General features: G+C 35.8%; 1 protein-coding gene and 1 long non-coding RNA gene across 7 annotated transcripts in view; one reads left to right on the top strand and one right to left on the bottom strand.

The window, feature by feature from the left end:
- The window catches only part of LOC136831239 (uncharacterized), a 54,388-nt gene that overhangs the window by 31,442 nt on the left and 342 nt on the right, over positions 1 to 22,604 (top strand). The window contains exon 3 of the long non-coding RNA XR_010850808.1: positions 20,616 to 20,705. This is a non-coding gene — a long non-coding RNA (uncharacterized lncRNA). The remainder of the gene's footprint in view (positions 1 to 20,615; positions 20,706 to 22,604) is intronic.
- Gmppa (GDP-mannose pyrophosphorylase A) overlaps positions 13,769 to 22,604 on the bottom strand; it is a 30,203-nt gene continuing 21,367 nt past the window's right edge. For 2 of the 6 annotated variants that reach the window (XM_067091279.1, XM_067091275.1), the window contains 3 exons: positions 22,185 to 22,300; positions 20,863 to 21,011; positions 13,769 to 14,028 (listed from right to left, as the gene is read on the bottom strand). In XM_067091279.1, the coding sequence (XP_066947380.1) occupies positions 13,928 to 14,028; positions 20,863 to 21,011; positions 22,185 to 22,300 (366 nt within the window). In that variant the 3' untranslated portion in view covers positions 13,769 to 13,927. Of the gene's footprint in view, positions 14,029 to 17,165; positions 17,292 to 20,862; positions 21,012 to 22,184; positions 22,301 to 22,604 lie in introns of all 6 variants that reach the window. The other 4 variants (XM_067091281.1, XM_067091280.1, XM_067091278.1 and 1 more) reach the window with 4 other exon arrangements.

Genomic DNA, 22,604 nt, shown 5'->3' on the forward strand with positions numbered 1-22,604 from the left:
TCAGCTCTGAATGACCTCATAGGTCCCAGCGCTTGGCCTTCGGCGCCTAACTGCCTTTGTTGTTGAATCCTCCTGAAAAAAACTTGTCGAGAACCACGACTTGAACACTTTCTTGGGCAGTAAATCACAAGGTCCTTGATACACTCAGGAGTACCTTGTGGAGCTAGCGACCTCATCTCTGTAGACTTACTAATAAAACCATATAAAAGAGAACAAAAATGCGGAGAGAAAGAGAGAGAGAGAGAGAGAGAGAGAGAGAGAGAGAGAGAGAGAGAGAGAGATCCTTATTTGCAATTTTGAATCCCGGAAAATTATAACTATATTCTAGAACTGATCACCCAAAAAGAAACAAAATTCCAATAAACCAGTTGCTGTACTAATGAAATGAATAAATAAACTGTACATAGAATTACAGCACAGAGGTTGGAACTCAAAATATTTCTATAAGCTGCAGGAGAGAGAGAGAGAGAGAGAGAGAGAGAGAGAGAGAGAGAGAGAGAGAGAGAGAGAGAGAGAGAGAGAGAGAGAGAAAGAAATTGCCCTGAAATCCCGCCAATCACGTCTTTCCTGTACTTTCTCTTCCACAAATTTCCTCTCAGCTCCAGCCTCCCGGTTCATAATTCTCATCCAAGTAGGTTTGAGTCTTCAAACACTTCTGGTAACCAGTAATATGTACTATTCTCTAATGCTTATCCCCCTAGAGGGTAGTGCTGTCAGTGCACCATTCGTAGCACTGTAGGCATTACTTAAGGTTCATTGCAGCGTTCCTTCGGTCCCTGGCTACAACTCCTTTCATTCCTTTTACTGTACCTCTATTCATATTCTCTTTCTTCCATCTTGCTATCCACCATCTCTTAACATTTATTTCATTGTGCAACTGCGAGATTTTCCTCCTGTCACACCTTTCAAACCTGCCAGTTTCTGTTTCAGCGCTGAATGACCTCATAGGTCCCAGCGCTTGGGCCTTGGCCTAAATTCCATATTCCATTCCATTCCTAATGCTTGTGCAAAGGACATGTAGAAGCCATCTCCATCTCCCTTTCATCTTTATCTCATCTGCATGAAGCACTTACGTCATTTCACCTATGGTATCATTTCTAATGTAAATACTTCGAGCTGATTCTTATTACTCTTCTTAAAGCTATATTTTCTTGTCGACAAAATCTTTGAGAACCAGTTTCAGTATTATGTAGTGATTCATATGCTAATGCTTATCCCCGTAGGGGGGTAGTGCCGTCAGTGCACCGCACGCGGTGCACTGTAGGCATTACTTAGGGTTCTTTGCAGTGTCCCTTCGACCCCTAGCAGCAACCCCTTTCGTTCCTTGTACTGTACCTCCGTTCATATTCTCCTTCTTCCATCTTACTTTCCACCCTCTCCTAACGAGGTTTTCCTCCTGTTACACCTTTCAACCCTTTTACTGTCAATTTCCGTTTCAGCGCTGAATGACCTCATAGGTCGCAGTGCTTGGCCTTTGGCCTAAATTCTATATTCAGTTCAATTCAATCCTATTACACCATTAAACCTATTTACTTTCAGTTTCCCCTTCAGCGCTCAATGACCTCGTAGGTCGAAGCGCTTGGCCTTTGGCCTAAAATTTATATTCCATTCCATTCAATCGGTTTGATATCCAAATCTTATTCAGGCCGCTATTGTTGGATGTGCCTTTTTTAGGCTTGCTCTAAATTCCCACTCGGGAGACCCTGCACAGGTTATCATTGTTCGTAATATTTTTCGAAAGATTAAGTTTCAGTAATTCTTTCTCCTTGTGATGTTATTTCGTCCCTTTGTGTATATTCTGTCCTCATTATTTTATGTTCTTTAGAATTATTTTTCGAGTGCTATCTCCCTAAGTATGTAGTGCATTGTGTGAGGCAGGCTTTGCATTTATATATGTATATATGTACATATATAAATGCATATATATATACATATGTGTATATACACATATATATGTATATATACATATATATATACATATATATATATATATATATATATATATATATATACATACGCACACATGTATATATGCATATACATATTATGAAAATTGATACGCCCCCATGAAATGTGTACCGACAAGAATCATAGAGGAAATGGGTAATAGGTGCCTTTCAGAGTGCCTGAATCTTACACCGTGGGTGCTAGACATAGGCTAAGCTATCGTTGTTGAGTTTCCCAAAATGGTATTGATAATGGTAAAAAGTAAGTAAAGAGACGCATGACTAAATTTATGCAGAATGTAAACCATGCCTTAGTTAAACTAGGCATGTATACCTTCCCACAGTTAGGCTAAGCGTGAATTCCCTACCACAATTCGACCGGTCATTTTTATCAAATTACAGTTAGATTAATCCTGAGTTAGACTAGGCGCAATTGCCTAACACAATGAAAGAGGAAGGTACACATACCGTGCTACAAACAAAGCGAAGCATTAGACATCCAACAGACATACGAGACCCGAATTCTCACAAAATCCGTAAAAAAAAAACGTAAGGGACGATTCGGAATTTCTCAAGAGAGAGAGAAAATGAAAACATTCTTGTTTCACCTTGAATCCAATCCTCTCAGTGCCTGTCCATCGTAAGCCTGTTAACTAAATCAAGTGAAGAACTAGAAAGTTTGCGTTGGGAAACAAAGAAACGCCTTAGAAGACCCGTGAATTCGCGAAGTGAGTCAATAGCGCGGTGACATCACGACGCCCTTTCAGGATTTAGTAGGAAAGGCGTGTCATTATTCCGCGCCTAGTTCAGGTCATTGTCAGACGTCACAGGAACTAACGCAGCGTTTACGGCGCTTCCTCGTCGCAGGGTAATAAGTAAATTGTAGTCCCTCACACCTTTTCTTCCCCCCCCTCTTCCTCTCTCGTCGAGTTTTTTTTTAATTATTATTATATATCTCTTTTTTCCCAAGCGTCTATACGTGCTATTATCAAACAACCTTTGGTCGAATTATATATGCCTTCAAAAAGACGTAAACTGATGTTGGTGCTGATTCTCATATTATTCCATTGTCTTTCACATTGCCCCTTTTTTTTATATAAAAACGTTAATTCTCTAATTCCTCATCCGGGTGCTCGCGGCAGTTAAAAACTGCAAGAAAAAACTGTGACCTGTGCCATTGTCGTTACGAACGTCTTAGGTGCATTGAAGTGAAGGTTTATTTACGAGATTTCGTAATTGTCAAAACCAACCAGTGTCGAACTTTGCATTAGACCCAATCGATCTGGTGCAAGTTACGGTGGGCCGTCACTTGGCCTAGGGATATCACATGAGTTTTGTCTAACATTTATTATATATATATATATATATATATATATATATATATATATATATATATATATATATATATATATATATATATATATATATATACACACACACACACACACACACACACCAGAGACCTGCCACTGGAACGCTAGAGAAATGTGACACATCAATCAGTATCCGTTATGTATAGTTCTGAATTGTCAAGATGTACGCGGAGAGGATACCTCTCATTTCATCGACTTGCGTAAATCGCTAATATCATTATTTACCCATTACAAAGGAAAGGAGGAAATGGCTTACCTCACCTTGAGGAAATGCACGTCATTACACAAAACAAAGCCTTGTTGAGAAGAGGCAGGGGGGAAAAAGGAGGAGAAAAATACACGGGAGAGAGAAAACAAAAGAAAAGCGTAGTTTTTGCCCGTCATTGCAACGGTGTATTCGCTGATGATAGTACGAAGCCTTCGCCACCGTCGTCGTTATCATCAGTTTAATTATTAAGATGCTAGAGGGTTGCTTCAGAAAGTTTGGGATGGGGGTGTTAGCCCTATGCCCTTCTCCACCGCGGTTGCAACCCACCACAACATACAAACTATCCGGTACGTATTTCATTGCTTTGGTAGATCAGCAGAGGCTCAGTGGCTAAGGCGTTCAGAATCGCTCAGGAATCGAACTCTAGATCTTTTGCTGGAAAAGTGAACTTTTTAACTACTGGACCAAAACTGTTCCTCTGACAAGTAAGAAGGCGAAACTGTGCAGTTATAATTTTTAGCTGATATCTTTGGTGGTTTTTTTATCTTTTCTAAGAATTATAGAGACGAACTTCCCTTTGACGGCTGTGATGTCATTTTAGAGAGAGTTAAAATGACCCTTATAATGAGCGTCATATGCACCATGAAATATCCTCCAGATTGGAAAACTGTCTTTTATGCATTATGTGAAATATAAAGAAGCCACCATTAATGTAAATTGATACCGATACTATGTAAGAAGAAGTCCGAAGAGAAATACGTTTGTTTTTCCCTAACTAATAGCCGGCCTATGGCGTTTTTCTGTGCACCGCAGGGGACTAATGCCGTCAGTGCACTTTACGTGGTGCACTGTAGGCATTACTTAAGGTTCTTTGCAGCGTCCATTCAACCCCTAGCTACAGCTACTTTCACTCCTTTTACTATAGCTCCGTTCATATTCTCTTTCTTCCTTCTTACTTTCCACCCTCTCCTAACAATTTTTTCAACATTATTTCCAGCGCTGAATGACCGCATAGGTCCCAGCGCTTGGCCTTTGGCCTAAATTTTATATTACCCTAGGGGAGTAGTTCCATCATTGCACCTCATGCGGTGCACTGTAGGCATTACTTAAGGTTCTTTCCAGCGTCCCTTCAGCCCCTAGCTGCAACCCCTTTCGTTCCTTTTACTTTAGCTCCGTTTATATTCTCTTTCTTCCATCTTTATGTCTCCCCGTTCCTAACAGTTGTTTCAACATTATTTCAGCGCCGAATGACCTCATACGTACCAGCGCTTGGCCACTGAGCTAAGTTTTATATTCCAATTCCAGTTCCAGTGGCGACCTTCTAGATATAACTCCCCTTTCTCTAACACCCACAGCCTACCACTCATCCCACACGTCTTTTTTTCAAAAAGCCTGGTTGGGACAGATAATGCTATTAGTTTGCTTGTCTTAGCAAGGCTTCTTAAAAAAAAAAAACTGTAGCTTCTGTGTAAAACAGAACGAAAATAAGTCCTTGAAAAACCTCCTGGAACCAGACTCCTGTATTTTTTATGGCAGCCGTTGTGTCCTGGGTTTTCCCTACACGTCTATGATTCTTGAGAAAGGAGGCAGCATAGCAGAAGGGTTGAAAGCAGATTCTAAACATGGGTGAGGGAAGGGGGGAAATGGGATGTTGGGGGGAAGGGGGGATTTCCATAGTTTGACCCTCCGGCCAACGGAAAGTGACCGCGTTGTCCCGGCCGCCTTGTCCAGGTCGGACCACAGGTAAAAACATTCCATGAAATGACTGAATTTCCGGATCTCGAAGCAGATTTTGGGGATGATGATTTCTTTCGCTTTTCGGGATAAGATGGAAATTTCATTTTGCTTTGCATATGTTGAGTCTTTATTATTCTCCTTTGCCCTAGAAAATTGTGAGATGGTAATTTATATTATGATTCGTTAGTATTGCCAGATTCTACTTTTCAAAAATGTTATTTGTTATATTTAGAGAAAAAGGTTTTGTATAATTTTTTTTTTATAATCAGCTTCTTATTTTAGATTTTCGAAAGTAGCTAGATATTTTTTCTTTCATGGGAAAAAAAAGTTTTGCTTAATTATAAGCAGTTTATACTGTTTATCCACGCATATCATGTATACATATTTATAGATGTAGACTTACATGTAGATGTATACGTAATATAGATAAGTATACAGGATTTTACCATATAGGTAGGTGCATCTGTATATTCAGAACATTATTTTTTTATTTCAAATGCGTGTTTATATAGTTTATGTACAAAGTAGCTAAATTAAACTAAGAAACTGAATGAAAACATGCATGCAGAAGTTCGAACAAAACTTGTTACACTAGTTATGAACAATAAAATTGAATATGACTTGTGAAATACGTCTTGTTATTGTTACTGAACATTCATTGTTCTAGAACAAGTTAGAAGAAAGCTAGAAACATGAAGTGCATCTAGAAAAAGAATGATTCTATAGTATCCCTTATTCACGTGTACCGGGATGAATGCTCAGACATACTGGGTTAATGCTGGGTTTAATGCACATATATACTGCGTCAGTATTGGGATAAATACTTTAGCACACCTGTTTCAGTATTGGGCTAAATATACATGCATATAGAGTCAATTCTGGGCTACTTATACATGCTTACTGGGCCAGTAGTTTGCTAGATTTATTACATATAGGGTCAACACTGAGTTAAATGTACTTGCATACAGGGTCAATACTGGACTAAAAATACATGCATATACAAGGTTAATACTAGGCTAAATACACATGTTTACAAGGTGTCAATATTGGGTTAAATACACATGTTTACAGGGTCAATCCTGGGCTAAATACACATGTTTGCAAGGTCAGTTCTGGGTTAAATATACATGCGTACAGGGTCAATTCTGGGCTAAATATACATGCATACAGGATCAATTTTGGGCTAAATATACATGCATACAGGGTCAATTCTGGGCTAAATATGCATGCACACAGGGTCAATTCTGGGCTAAATATACATGCATACAGGGTCAATTCTGGGCTAAATATACATGCATACAGGGTCAATTCTGGGCTAAATATACATGCATACAGGATCAATTCTGGGCTAAATATACATGCATACAGGGTCAATTCTGGGCTAAATATACATGCATACAGGGTCAATACTGGGCTAAATACACATGCATACAGGGTCAGTACTGGGCTAAACACACTTGTTTACAGGGCCAGTACTGGGATAAATATACATGTTTACAGGGCCAGTACTGGGATAAATATACATGTTTACAGGGCCAGTACTGGGATAAATATACATGTTTACAGGGCCAGTACTGGGATAAATATACATGTTTACAGGGCCAGTACTGGGATAAATATACATGTTTACAGGGCCAGTACTGGGATAAATATACATGTTTACAGGGCCAGTACTGGGATAAATATACATGTTTACAGGGCCAGTACTGGGATAAATATACATGTTTACAGGGTCAGTACTGTGATAAATATACATGCATATAGGCCCAACACTGGGCTAAATATACATGCACACAGGGTCAATACTGGGCTCAATAGACATGTATAACAAGATGATACCTGGCTGGATAGACAATATAGCTTCTTGCACTAATCAGCTTCTTCAATAAACGGTAGTGATTCTTTAACAAGTCGTCACACTTAGAACCATAAGGTACACGTGCTAAAATGTGTCACACCTTTTAAAGAGTAGTCTACACGAATCATCATTTCTAACATTTGGCCAGTACTTGGAGGGGTGACCGCCTCTCAGTAGTTACAGTATCTATAGAAGACTATTATCAGTGTGTAGGTTTATCTTCTGTCTATCTACCTTTCGTTCCTTTTACTGTACCTCCTTTCATATTCTCTTTCTTCCATCGTACTTTCCACCCTCTCCTAACAGTTGATTCATTGTGCAACTGCGAGGTTTTCCTCCTGTTACACCTTTCAGACATTTTACTCTTAATTTCCGTTTCATCGCTTAGTGACCTCATAGGTCCCAGTGCTTGGCTTTTGGCCTAAATTCAATATTCAATTCAGTTCACTTATCATTGTATAGGTTTGTCTTTCTGTCAGTCTATAAGGTCATTCAGTGACGTCAGAGGTCAAATGGGAACCTTGTGTCACGTCAGCGCTTCTTGATTGTGTCTTAACTCACAGAAAAACAATTAAACAGTTGTTTGTTATTGTTTGATTAAGGTGGCCTTCTACCAGTTCGGTCTATTGTATTTTTACCTGTGAAGGTGACAGATTTAATAGGCTGAGACAAAAAGTAAAATATAGCAATTTACTGTCAATTTCGTATGTACAATTATTTAGTTGGTATATCTGCTAAAATTTCAAATTCTCTTCGATAAGTGGACATTATTATTATTATTATTATTATTATTATTATTATTATTATTATTATTATTATTAGGGTCAAGCAGTTAATCAGAACTTTGTTTGGTATTAGAAAAAATATATATATCTGATACTTTTCTTTTTTGCGAAATATAATTTTAGCGTAGAGCGCTGACATTTCTTCTCGACTAACTTCAACTCATCCTTTTTACCATCTGATTATGTGAATTTGTTTTTCAATACTTTAATAAATTTATCCTCAAAATAACATCAAAATCTGTAGCTTAGCACGCGAAGTAACTTTATACAGACCAACAAAAAAAAAATGAATATTGCTAATGTCAAATGCAGTTAGCGAAGGTCAAGGTTTTCAAAAATATGTATTTTTAGAAATATTAACTTTCAAATGACCTTAGGGATAAAATTGGAATATTGTGTTTTATATTATGTATAGTTGTAAGTCTTTATGTTCATGTGTATACTCGTTAATAATGCTTTTAATACATGTACTGTGTGTGTTTACTAGAAATTTTTTGATGTATTAAGGCAACGTAAAGTATTTAGTAGAATTATTGGCGTTAGAAATGGTATTATTATTACTCATATTATTCAGCAAAAAACTATTGGTCATTTTGCTTTTATATTGAAGCATATATCCGACAAGAAAAGTTGTGAGATTGAAAGCAGATTCAAAATAACGGAAAAGCAGAACCAGCACTCAAAAGAACACAACATTCCCTGCGGTAATAATGAATTTCCCTTTCATTTTTCTGCCGTTCTCACTTTCCGCTATTATGAAAATAAGACGAAGAAAGGAAAGAAAGAAAATTTCAGCGTCCACGAATTTCCGCTCCTCAGCTGAGGAAAACATTTAGGAAATTGTCGTAGCTTGCATCTCTAGCAGTTTGAGTTACCAGATAGTCTTTTAACGTAAACATGGGAACTACAGTATAAACTGTTTCGTTTCGGATTGTGAATTTTGGCATCGTATTATTTTATTTTATATTATTATTTTTTTGCTGGAATCATTAAATAAAGGCACTTTTAAGAGGCAGGTGTAAAAAATTAAGTATGTATAATGATACAGCGTACACGTAAATATATTGACGCGTAGATGCCTGAACTTGCTGTAATCGAAGACAAACTAACACACAGTACAACCACATCTTCCATTTAAGATATCTCCCCAAAAATAAAAACGAAAGACTAAAACAATACGGGCCAGAAGGAAAAATTAATAAGAATGAATGGAGAAAGGCGAATGATGAAATAAGAGACGAACGCTCGAGGAAAATAGACAATATAAGGAGAAATGGAAAAAACGAAAAATACTGATGTGCTTTCATTTTTCAAGGTAAAGAGACTCTAGCATAGACCTCGGGAATCCTGAAGGCAACTGCCCAGGTAGGAAGATGGGTACACAGATACTTCTGTACCCCAGGAGAGAGAGAGAGAGAGAGAGAGAGAGAGAGAGAGAGAGAGAGAGAGAGAGAGAGAGAGAGCTTTTTTATCATGTATGTTGTAGATGAGTGAATCGTTGTACAGTTTATATATTCATGATAAAAATATATTTCTCTCTCTCTCTCTCTCTCTCTCTCTCTCTCACACACACACACACACACACATATATATATATATATATATATATATATATATATATATATATATATATATATATATATGTGTGTGTGTGTGTGTTGGAAAATGTAGTAACTATTATTATTATTATTATTATTATTATTATTATTATTATTATTATTATTATTATTATTATTTTTGTAATAAAAATCCACAGTTATATAGTAAATATATTACTGTAAAATAAACCAAAGACTTTCGAACACGTTAGCACTGATGAGGAACACCTTTCAAGTGTTCGAAAGTCTTTGGTTTATTTTACATATTTTACATAGTAATATATTTACTATATAACTGTGGATTTTTATTACACAGATTGTTTTTTACGAAATTGTGAATCTATTATTATTATTATTATTATTATTATTATTATTATTATTATTATTATTATTATTATTATTCACAATGAGCATTACCTTTGAGATATAGCAGGTTAAGCCATAGACTGGCATAAATAGAATGGCAAAATTTAAAGGAATAAAACAAGCTATAATGAGGCCTGGAAACAACCAAGTATTTTATAGACATATTTCTGGTGCGCGCGCGCGGACACACACACACACACACACACATATATCTGTGTGCATATAAAATACCCTGTTGTTTTCAGGCCTCATTATAGCTTGTTTTATTACTTTACATTTTGCCATTCTATTCATGCCAGTCTATGGCTTTACCTGCTACATATCAAAGGTAATACTCATTGTGAATAATAATAATAATAATAATAATAATAATAATAATAATAATAATAATAATAACAACTACATTTTCAACATGCACAGCAAAGCACCCGCACTGGGCCACGTTCATACACCTCGTAAAGAAGCAGAAATGAACACTGCCGGCGAAATCAGGCAGCAGCCAACGTGCAAGAAACTGTTATGGGCGTCTTTCATTGTGACGAGTCATGATGACCGAAGGATAATCTCTTAGGAACGGGTGGCCACCTCCGGAGGTTGACCGGAATCGGTCCTTATGAAGTATTTCCGATGCTGGGAAGTTTGCTTACAGTGTAGGCCTATGCTTGCGTAAATTATTATTATTATTATTATTATTATTATTATTATTATTATTATTATTATTAAAAATACCCATAGTAGCTTGCGTCTTGAAATGGAGAAATAAATCCAAGGTTATGGGTGCATAAATTTAGAATTAATTCTCTACAGAGAGTTTTCGGGAAACTCTTCAGTTCCCCTTTTCAATCTCTGTAGCTCTCTGTACAGACTTATTTTTAAATTTATGTACCCATACACAACAAAGGATTTGTTTCTCCATTATTATTATTATTATTATTATTATTATTATTATTATTATTATTATTATTATTATTATTATTATTAATGTATAATACACACACACCTCATCACCTTCATCGCCACTCAAAATAATACAAAGGGTCTCTGTGAAATTCTCAAGTTTCCTTTTCCTTCCACAAGTCTCCACTTATCTCCAGCCTCCCTTCTTCTGGTCCTTATCCAAGTTGATCTTGGACTTTCAACTCGTCTGATGCCCACAGGATCCCAGCTGACACTATCATGTACTATTCTCCCAGGGGTTTTGTGAGAACATGGCCGAGCCATCTCCATCTTCCTCTTCTTGCAATCTCATGTGCATAATGGAACTTCGGTAATTTCCCTTGTGTACTTGACTTACACATAGTACTGAACTGCATTACTTTAGTACTGTACTGCATTACTTTCGTATGTTGTTTCAGTTGGTTTGATTTCCAAATCTTTTTCAGCCATTCCATTGTTTGATTTGCTTATTTTTAGTCTTTCCCGAAATTCCAACTCGGTAGAACTTGTACTTTATATCTTGTCCCTGAGTAATGTTACTTCATCCCTTTGTGCATACTCTGTCCTCATTACTTCTGTTTTCTTAGATTTGTCTTGAGTCCCATCTTTCTAGACAAATGATGCATTCTGTTATTCAAGTTTCACCTGGATATTCTAAGTCTGTCAGTTTCCATTGTTACTGCAATTTAAACCTTTTCTTCCTTCTTCAGTCACTTTTTTCGTTATTAAACTGTTTTAGAAGGGCAAACAACAAAGAGGAAATAACATTACCTTGTAGCACCCCAGTATTTACTGCAGATTAGTTTGATAACACTCCATCAACATTTACTTTGCATCAGATGTGTTCATGGATTAACCTTACATATTAACAGGATTGCCATAGTGACTCAGAGCTTTCATATTATAGTGACTCAGAGCTTTCATATTACTGTATTGGTCTGTGGACGCTGTCAAATGCCTTCTAATAATCAACAAGAGCCACCAGAAGGGGATTTGTAAATTCCTTAGGCTGGTGCAATATATGCCTTAACCCTAATATTTGATCTATGCAACTCCTGCCTTTTCTAAAGCTGGATTGTTCATATCTAAGCTTTTTATCAGTTGCTTTCTCCAGCCTGTTGACAATAAGCATGCTGTATAATTCATTACAACCAACATAAACTCATTGCTCCATGGTTACTAAGTTCAGTCAGATCACCTTTCTCTGGTACCTTAGCTTATGACTTCCAGTTTCAGTCAGCAGGCTTTGTTTCCTCATTCCATGTCCTGCAAAATAGTTTTCTCTGGAGTGACTCCATCATTCCACTTTTAAGATTTTATTTGGGAACAGTGCTTGTGGGGCCACCAGGTTACTATGTAGGTTGTACCTTAGAGGTTCTCTAAACTTAGAATAGTCTTGAAAACCGTGGGTGTTGGTTAGAAGTGATATAATGGCTTCTTCCATCCAGTGTTAAGGAGGGTGAATGGAAACAAGTTATGAATGTCTCTTATCATGAGCAAGTCAATTTCCAGGGGAGATTTCAAGTAGGCATAATATTTCAAGTTATGCAAAGTTACATGGATACAGTTTTCTTAGAAATTCAGTATTCTATTCATGGAGACACCTAAAAAATCATAAAAGTGGGTCAGTCACTGTATTTACTGTTCAAGAACTGTTTGGTAATAGTGCTGTTCACAACCTTAGCCATTAACCTGTTTCTAACTGAGGTTATCTTGTCCAGGTAGTTCCCACAGTGGCAGGTTGTAGGTTCTTAGTTCTTTTCCATTTAGTGTTTTTAGCTTGGTGACCACAGTAATTAAGGTAAACAAATGACTAGTTGTATATTACTTGTACCTTCATACATCTTGAATGTTGCAATCTGTTGACCTGATAATCGATGCTTTTCTAGAGAGTACAGGTTGAAGCATTCTATTCTCCTTTGATATCCTGTGTCTCGATTTTTGGTATTAGTTTGGTTGCTCTTGTCTGTGCTATCTCTAGTCTTAATACTTCCTTCCTCTCCCACAATTTGACAGTGTACTTTAAATGGGTCCAATTTGTGCCATGTATCTGTGGCCCTGTACACTATTGCTTAACCTCTCCGAGTATCACTTGAATGCAGCAGTTGAAAATCATTTGTTCATTGTTTGTTCAACCCATTTCCTGTAATGTTAAGATAATTTGCTTTTATTGCAAAGTGAAGTTTGAATGTAATTGTTTCTAATAGTTCCTGTTATAACTTTACCTACTAAATTTAACATTTTATTTTATCCAGTACCTTTTGGTTGCAAAATCCAGCTGTTTTGAATAGTGAGATACATTAATATGCAGGCAGATTAAGAAAGATTGTCAGGCAATTCATTTTTGTGTAGAGCCTGAGCATTACACCTTGACCACTGTAAATTATGGCCTTCTTCTACTGTTTTGTCTTTGTGTAATGGTCTTAGGTCATCATAAGAGGGTTTTTGGTGGTTCTCATTCATTGAAGAATGAAGCGGGGAAACATTGTTAATGATCATATACTCCCAGCATACTCAAATTTTTTAAGTCCAGTAAAGTATACTGATTCTTGCACTGAAAAACCAAGGTTTGAGATTTTACATCATGAACCATGACACTTTTTATATTTACCTGATGGTAAGACAAATGACATATGACTAGATTCTTTGACAAATTTATTATTAAACAGAAAATAAATGATTCAAAGACGTTGAGCAAAATCATCAGGTTGCACACTAAAACCTTAGAGGACATCACTTTACAAACTAACTTTTACCCACCAAATAATGAAACAAAATTATTTTGTAAAAGATTACTCAGTGGAATCTGTTACCTCTGATTCAACTGACATCCTTTAATTGAAAACCCTGAAAATTTCCTTCAAATAAATCAGTTTTTTAGAGTACCAATAATTAATAACTACAGTACAGTATGTAGATTGATGACAAAGGTACCTATTTAAATCTAGAAATAAAACAAAGTTATTTTTAGTATTTTAATTATTAAAATTCAAAATATCTTCTTTTCACATCTGAATAAAAATAATAATTATGGATCATCCTGCATGAGCAAAACATAATACTGCATAACAAAAAAGAAAAATGACAAGACCAGAGATTTAAATGCAAGATTAATTTTCTTCAAAGAATGATCTCATTCTTGTAACTGCTCGCAAGATCTTTGTATGGGAGGACAATGGAGTTCAACACTATTATTTCGGGTGGAACAGTCACATTACAACCTGAAATAAAAAAAATGAAAGCATTGTCAGAAACATTTCAGAGATGTGTCATATCCCATTGTCTATCAAAAGTTGCTTTGGTAAATTGAATCCTGCAGAAGAGAGTAACATATTTTAAATGCTTAGTGTCTAGAGACAAAACAAAATCATACAACCTTAATTAACCTGTATAATGAAGAGCTCCAGGATCATATTTCCCTAAGTATTTCTTGAAATAGCTACAAATGTTATGTTGACAAAACTTGTATATCTTTAGAGTTCTACGCTTGTAAGTTCCCACAGAGCAAATAGCAGTCAAAGGGATGAATTCCCATTTACAACTACCTTCAAAAAAATATCAAAACAAGATAACAAATCTAAATGAATACAAAAAATGGATTCATATGTTAAAAGACAACATACTGTACATAACAGCAATACAAATTTACAATAACGTCATGAACTTTTGTTTGCATGACCCACAACAAAGTTTGAATTATTAGTGCAAATGACGTTTGAGTATATAGTTTAGCCAAAAGAACATTAATAAATAAAAAACATACATAAAAGGAACAAATACCTTAACTTGAAAAAGTAAATAAAAAAAATATACTAAAAGTAAATTTCTACTTTTCAGGTCAATGAGTGCACAATAACATGTTCTTTGAAATAACGAGATGTAAACTGAATACATAGTTTTAAATAAGCCTATTTTACAGTACCTTCAAGCAGTGAGATTAACATACAAGAGACACTTGACAACCAGCATGAATATTTACAGAATTACCCAGTGCAGCAAAGACAATCACTACCTAAAAATGCAGAGTTGATAATAATACTGTATACATACAGAGTTGATGATAAAACGAACTATAGTACCTTTACAAAAGACAACTATGATTATTCTTATTGTGATCTGAAGCCCTTCCCTAATCCTTTGTAACCAAATACTGTACCTTTGATAAAAATATGTAGCTAATGATTTGTTGGCCATGAAGAGAGCCTGTAGACTAACTGCATAACTGCTTTTACCTGGTCCTTGTGTAATTAAACTACTTTACATTATTAATAGTAATAAAACCTGGTTACTAAAGTAATAACACACAAGGAGACCCAATAAGTATTAAAACATTCAAAGTTAATAACACACCACAAAGTAACTAATGAAAAAACTGTTGGAGACCCATTTACTTTTGTTAAATACATGACATGCACCAGTATCCATTTCCAGTACTCCTGAAAGAGATTCTTCTGTATTGTAACAAGGGCAGGCAGAGAAATGTTCTTTGCCTATCCTTGTAGAGGTCAAATGCTTTCTTCTTAACACACATCTTAACACACATTTCTTAGTCCTGGCTCCCAAAGCAAAAACCTGAAACCTTAAGCTGATTCAACATGAAACCTAGTACAAATACTGTATGTAGTTGGGAAGAGAAACAAAAGTACAGTACTTTGCTTGAAGAAATTTACAAGGCTGAAAATTGTGTCTAATGGTTGTAATTTCATGACATAAGGTGGTAATGTTACTGTATTTAGACCACAAAAATTGATGTATCAAGTTTACAAGAATTAGTAATTACCGAAGTTTCATAAACTGTAAAGCAATATTTTTACCAAAGCACTTTTCCCAAAACACCAACAGCTCTATTGTAAAATAGTAAGTTTTGAAATTAATCTGTATTTCTCTTAGGTTTACAAACCTGAGCCTTTCATATATGGAGTATGTTTCCTGCACATGTACAGTACTAACTATCAAGAGCGAGAACCACCACTATCTTTGCTTTAAATATCTCCACCACTATCTTTAAATACAAATGCCAGAGACTTCAAGGAAAACCACCAAGGTATGTGCTTAAAGCTGCCTTGATCATTCTAAAATAATGAAACTGAAGAAATTGAAAATAAACAAAATTTTACTAAATATGTACCTATTCACCACAATTTCATTAAAAAACTGTCTGGCATCACATAACACAGAAACTTACCCATATATCATTAACTGTGATTAAATTAAACTTACAGTACAATATTACCTAATGGTGAGGATGATGAATGACAATATGAAGCCCAAAGTTACCTTTTACTTCTAGAACTAAATACTTTCAAGCAAAAATATTTCAGGTGTTAGTGCATCAAGTCACAACTAAATTCTAATTCAAGTTAGTATTGTTAGAATAAAATTTAGGCTTAGATACTACCCAAATTTTGTTTCACAACAAAAATGTACAATTAACCTTCCATAACAATAAGATTTAGAGAAGTGTAAAAATTCTTGGCATATTTTTCAAAGTTGTGTATGCTAAATTACCTTCTATATTGTATAACCTATTACAATGTTGGTATGATAAGTCTTTCTTGGACTTAGAGGATATTTGAATGCCTAAAGGAAATTTTGTTTCAATTACTGTAGTCCTGTTGCATCATTGACATTTACAGGCCAGTCCCATATATCATTTACACATCAAGTACCAATTTTCTGGACCTTTTTTAAAGTAAAAGCCTTTTACCTAAAACTGAAATATGATGTCATGAAATGTCCACACTCATGCTTCAAGGAAGACAAAATACATCCCAATATCTTCATGGTAGGAATAACATATTTTCTAAACCATCATACACATTTCATTCCACATAAATAAAATTTCCTTATGGAATTCTGAAATTCTTAGTCACATGACAATCATGCATACAGTGATAAAGAGTCTTTCTTGTGATTTCCAATATTCAAGTTTTTCTAATAACACCACACACTTAATATTGGGACCCTTTTTTTATAAGTACATCTGACAGGTGAAATATATAGTAAAAGCAGAAAGTAATTGTCTAAAACCTTCAAATGCACATTTTATTTACTATATACTTACTAACATACCTAATTCAAGCTAGAATTTTCCCATTAACAGGCCGAGTAAGAGAAGAAATAAATCAGGCTCTTATGACAGACACACAAATATCAAAACTTCAAAAATTTGCAGGGCCAGGTCCTAAGCATCAAGTAAATAAGGGAGCAATGTTGTATCTAAAGCATTAATACAAATTACGAAAAGAGAGGAGGCATGTGTAAACTATTTACCTTGCTAATCACTCTCAAAATTTACTTTCCTTATCAATAAAGTTTAATTGGTTACTCTAAAACACATGCATCACTCTTAAAGTACCATATAGGAAGCCCACTGACAGATATTATAAGATAATTTCATTCTTGGTGCTGCCTCCGAGCTCTTTATATGGGAGTACGATGGAATTCAAAACCACCACCTCTGAGGGAACTTTGACATCATTACCTGTGGTAAATAAGGAACTGGAAATGGGCCATATCTGAACTGAGTACTGTACTTAAATATACAAACAATTTCTTTTATGAATACTGTACTAGGTCAAGAAAGGAAGTCGCAAAATAAAACAAAATGAAATACAAAAGCAAAATCATACTGCTAAATAATGATGAAAAATGTTTGAAATTAGCAAAATCCAATTACAGTTTAGTTTCTGTCGTCAAGGCAACCAAAATCTCGAAAGGAATTCACTACAAATCTTAAGCAACCTGAAATTTACTAACCTGCTGGTAATAATAAAGCTATTTGGTGATAAGCCCCAAAATGTTATAAATGACTTCAGCACTGTTGAAATGTAATAAAAGGGTATTCGACCATATCATCTACTGATAATTTACAATTGCACATTATTCTCAGAAATACGGAAATTACTTGTCATTTTAGTTCATGACTACCTATTACTGTATTCATAAAATACCTTACTCTGTATAGGACTACCCAGTCTAACCAATCTGCTTTAGCTTCAACAGAATGCTAACCACTGTGTGGTGATAGCCATATCCAGCACTCCACATCTACATTCACTCCATTACGCTACTGGTGAGTCAACATCTCCCAATTTGCCTTTTTGAGGTTAACACTGTGCCAGCTTTTGCCTTGATCTAAGTTTTTTCTCACTGTCTTTCTTGATACTTTTACTCCTGTGATCTCAATTTTTTTTCAATTAGTGTGTGCGCGCTCATCATGAACTGACAATCCTTTATGTCCCTCTGCAGGATTGGAATGAGTGCCTATAAGCTAGGTTTCTGCTTACAGCAAGGGCACTCGTACTTCCTTTCCAAATTATGAGTGCACAGACTGTTGGAATGGAACGGAATGGAATATACAATTTAGGCCTAATGCCAAGTGCTGGGACCTATAAGGTCATTCAGCACTGTAAGGGCAAATGAGAGTAGAAAGGTTTCAAAGGTGTAACAGGAGGAAAACCTCGCAGTTGCACTATGAAACAATTGTTAGAAGGTGGAGAGCACGATGGAAGAAAGAGAATATGAGTGGAGTCAACAAATATAAAATTTCCTCCAGTTATAGATCTACCTCCTCCTTGGATCATGCATAAGGTCTAAACTTAAGACACATTTAAAACTACATCTTCATCAGGCACAGGATTTGCAGCCATATCACCCAATAAAACACACCAATTTCGATGGTCTAACAATGCTTCTATTTTCACAGCAGAATTATGTACAACAGGATCATTCACTGAAATTAATAGAGATATGCCACGACAGAAACTTGTAGTTTTCAGCAACTCTATAATGCTATAGAAGTCCTCCAAAATTATAATTGAAAAAATATCCTTCCATAATAAAATTTTCAATTCACAAATTATATGATGATAAAAATGTGGAATTATTTTGGATTCATTAAACAAAATGAAGCAGCCAAAGCTGCAACTACCAAGACATAGTCACATTTTGGAATATGGAATTCATCACATCAAAAGGTAAGGCATAGACAGGTTATTTTGACTCTTCTTAGAATTGATCACTCTTGTTTGGCAGGTGAATATCCCACATGATCCAATCCCTACATGTACAGAGCGTAAGATAAAAGTAGCAAGTAAACATTTCTTACATTTTTTGTATGAATGTCCAAAAGAAGCTGACATGGAAGCATATCAAAGAGATTTTGTCCAAATACATTTTCAATTCACCCAGTTATAAAATTTTTAAAAAGCTGTCAGTTAATACATAGTAAAATCTAAACTTTATTAATAATAAAGACCAATCTTTTGGGCTAGCCCTGTGAATGCTAAATGAATTGTTCAGTGGTCAATTTAAACAAGTTAATAATATTAGTACTAATGGGCTCTACATCAGGCTTTTTCTCAAGTGTTATACATTCCCATAACTTTTCTTTCTGGGTATTGTACTGTAATTTTCTCATGTGCATCTAACTGGTGTTTTTGCTTCGCTTGTGCTAAAAGGCTTTCTGTTAAAGGAGATGCATAGTTTTTGATGACAGTATGGCTTTCTCTGAAGAGGGAATTAAGTGACTACTAATTTCATTAGCTGCATAATTTGGTCAATCACCTTTCATGCTTTTGTCCTACTTAAGGTTACAAAGAGTACTAGTGAGTTAGGAAGAATATGGCAATAGAGGTTGTTTATCACAAGCAAGCCTTAGACTGCTCGCTTAACCTGGCTTTGAGTATGCCTCATGTTCTTGTTGGGTTATCAGGCAAGGCCTTTAACTTTTTTGTGTTCACTAGACAAAGTTCCCAATCTTCTGTGCTGATCATGCTGCAAATACCAGTGTTCACCATAAAAGACTTGTTTAGTGAGTGACAGGTGGGATGTAGACCCTTTTTTTTGCTTTGCTCCCATGAAAAAGTATAAACTTCGGGCTCCTGAAGCTGTGGCACAGGCATTATCAGTCACTTTAACTTGAAACTGGTCCCTAGTTCACCCTCTCCCCCTTTGGCTATCAAGAAATACATTATATCAAAGAGCACTACAAAACTCTACCTATTGACTAAGGGACTCTCATGCCACAACTCATCTCCCATTCAGGTATAAAATAGGCCTACATGCCCACTGCAGGTCACATCAGGATGGGATGTTAACCCTACCAGAAGTCCCATTTGTGTCACTTATCTTATTGACACAGTTAACTATTACCACTCTAGCCCCACACTGCATCTGCAGCCTCCATCTCTGGGATTTCCCCCACTATCTTTGTAGACTGCCTCCAGCAATAGTTTCAGCAGTTCAGTCCCATATGTAGTCCACTCTCCTCCTGTTCAAGCTAAAGCAGCTTGGTGCAACTGAGTTATTATACATGGAGTAAGGCATCTTTTGATTAATGCACTTGTGTTCAATCCATCCCAACTGTTGTCTGCTCTCTTGTTGTTCTAGCTAAAGCAAGCTGGTGCAACTGGGTTAGTTCTACATTACATAAGGAATCATCTGATTAACTGGCTTGTATGAAATACTTAATTTTGTGTCATAAAACACTGCCTTCGGTCTGGAATAGAATATTATTTATGCCATTAAGCACAATATCAACAAATGCCTTCATTAGAATTAATTAATTTTTTTCATTATGGGAATTTAAACTAACGAAATTAATTGGACTACTGGAAACCCTGCAGTTGCTATCCACTTTTCTGAGAGATACAAAAATATTTGAGAAAATGCATCAAAAGGAGCAGATGGTTGTTATTCACTTACGCTGTTCAATCAAATTTACTAAATAAAGATCCACGAAAAAGACGGGACAATTTACTCTATGTGCTGTATGTAATTAATTTTTCTTTAACATTTTTTGTAGAATGTTCAGTCAGGAGCAATGTCGGCAATGGGCTCCACGAAGTGCACTCAATGTAAACTGCATGGTAAAACAAGATAATATCAGATACAGGTAAGTACAACTGACAAGAATTAGCATTAGAAAGACAGCTACAAGATGCTTACGTAAGTGTGGTCTTCCATTTAGTTAAAACAATATGACCCTAATAAAAGAAAAGAATGATGTGTACATCTAATCCTGTAATGAATTATACGTGATTAGGACCTACCAAGAATTGTAATTGAAGGGTTGAGTTTGCCATCACTGTTGAAAAGGGGTACATTATCCATCTTCGCAAAAGGCTTGTTCGGATTGGGGTCACATGGTGTTCCTTCCAGTCGAGTCCATGCTCCAACAGTCGAGTTCCATCCAACAACACTGTAAAAATTAAGAGCTAAGTGAGATTTGCTTACATATTTGCTTACACTGTCAGAGAGTACTTAGGAGCACCTCAGCAAGAAAATGCAAGATACAGATTTTTAGAATAGATAGAATACAGAATTTAGGCCAAGAGCTGTGACCTGAGGTCATTCAGTGCTGAAAGGGAAACAGTAAAGAAGGTTTGAAAGGTGTAACAGAAGGAAAACCTCTCAATTGCACTATGAAAGATTTGTTAGGAGAGGGTGGAAAGTAAGATGGAAGAAAAAGAATATGAATGGAGGTACAGTAATAGGAATGAAAGGGGTTGCAGCTAGGGGCTGAAGAGACGCTGCAGAGAGCCTTAAGTAACGCCTACAGTGCACTGTGTGTGGTGCTCTGATGGTATTACCACCTGCGTGGGATACATACAGATTTATGGGTCTATGCAAGGTTTAGTATTTGATTAAAGAGCATGAGAAATTGACAGCACACTCATTGTGATAAATGTGTAAAAAGCACATTTCCTGACCAACCCTTTACTAATAGTACTATAGCCTCATTTGCAACTTCGAATCCTGGAAAATTCTAACTATATTTTATAACTGATCACCCAAAAAGAATCAAAATTCTATTAAGCCAGTTACCAATGAGGTGAATACATAAATTGTTCATAGAATTACAACAGAGGTTGGAATTCAAAATATTTATATAAGCTGCAAGAGAGAGAGAGAGAGAGAGAGAGAGAGAGAGAGATACTTAGCAAGACAATCCTAGTCCTTTTTATACTGAATGGTATCTAAAGCATGTTTCTAAGCAATTCATTGCTTCAAGTTGCCTAATAACTGCTCAATGAGATGTCAGAGTAACTGCTATTGTAATGTCACTGACATATGCTTGGTTGTATGGTAGATGAAGACAACTGAGAAAAACTTTTTTCTTTAAAGTTTAAACCTACAAACTCTTCTGCCGGAAGCTGTTCTTCTCCTTCTGATGGTATTCTTGACTCATCCCTCATTTTGATAAGTATTTTCCTCTTTTTTTCTTTTCACCCATAGATATTTCATTCATAATCAGCAGCCCTTCTGTTCAATATTTTCTCATATCTTCTTGATCTTTGTTTAAATCACAACAAGACTTAATACAGTGGTAAAGATTTATAAGAAACTTAGAAGTTCAGAAAGTTATATTTACGTGTATAAGACGCAGCTATGCTCTTCAATGGTGCAGTTCCCAAGTACAATTGACTCCCGAATACGAACACCAGCCCCTATGACTGCATTTTTCCCAATGCTCACATTTGGCCCAAGCTGAAAAAACAAGAAGAGTGCATTGACTATTCACCAACATCAGTTTGAATTACAGTTCAACATTAAATTTCAGAATCATAAAGCTTACTAAAAATTTTAATTTCTTCACAAGATCTTTCAACTAACCATATTTCTAACCATGTTTTGTAAATGTTCTCCAACATCCAATGTATTAAATGAAATCAAACAATTACAAAAATTCAATCAGACAAACCGAGACACGGTCAAAATTCTAAAGCTTGCTTCATACAAGCAGTACAGTATATTGAGTACATAAATGAAACCACATTAACTTACCCAAATA

This window comes from Macrobrachium rosenbergii, chromosome 48, assembly GCF_040412425.1.
Source record: "Macrobrachium rosenbergii isolate ZJJX-2024 chromosome 48, ASM4041242v1, whole genome shotgun sequence".
Lineage (NCBI taxonomy): Eukaryota > Metazoa > Arthropoda > Malacostraca > Decapoda > Palaemonidae > Macrobrachium > Macrobrachium rosenbergii.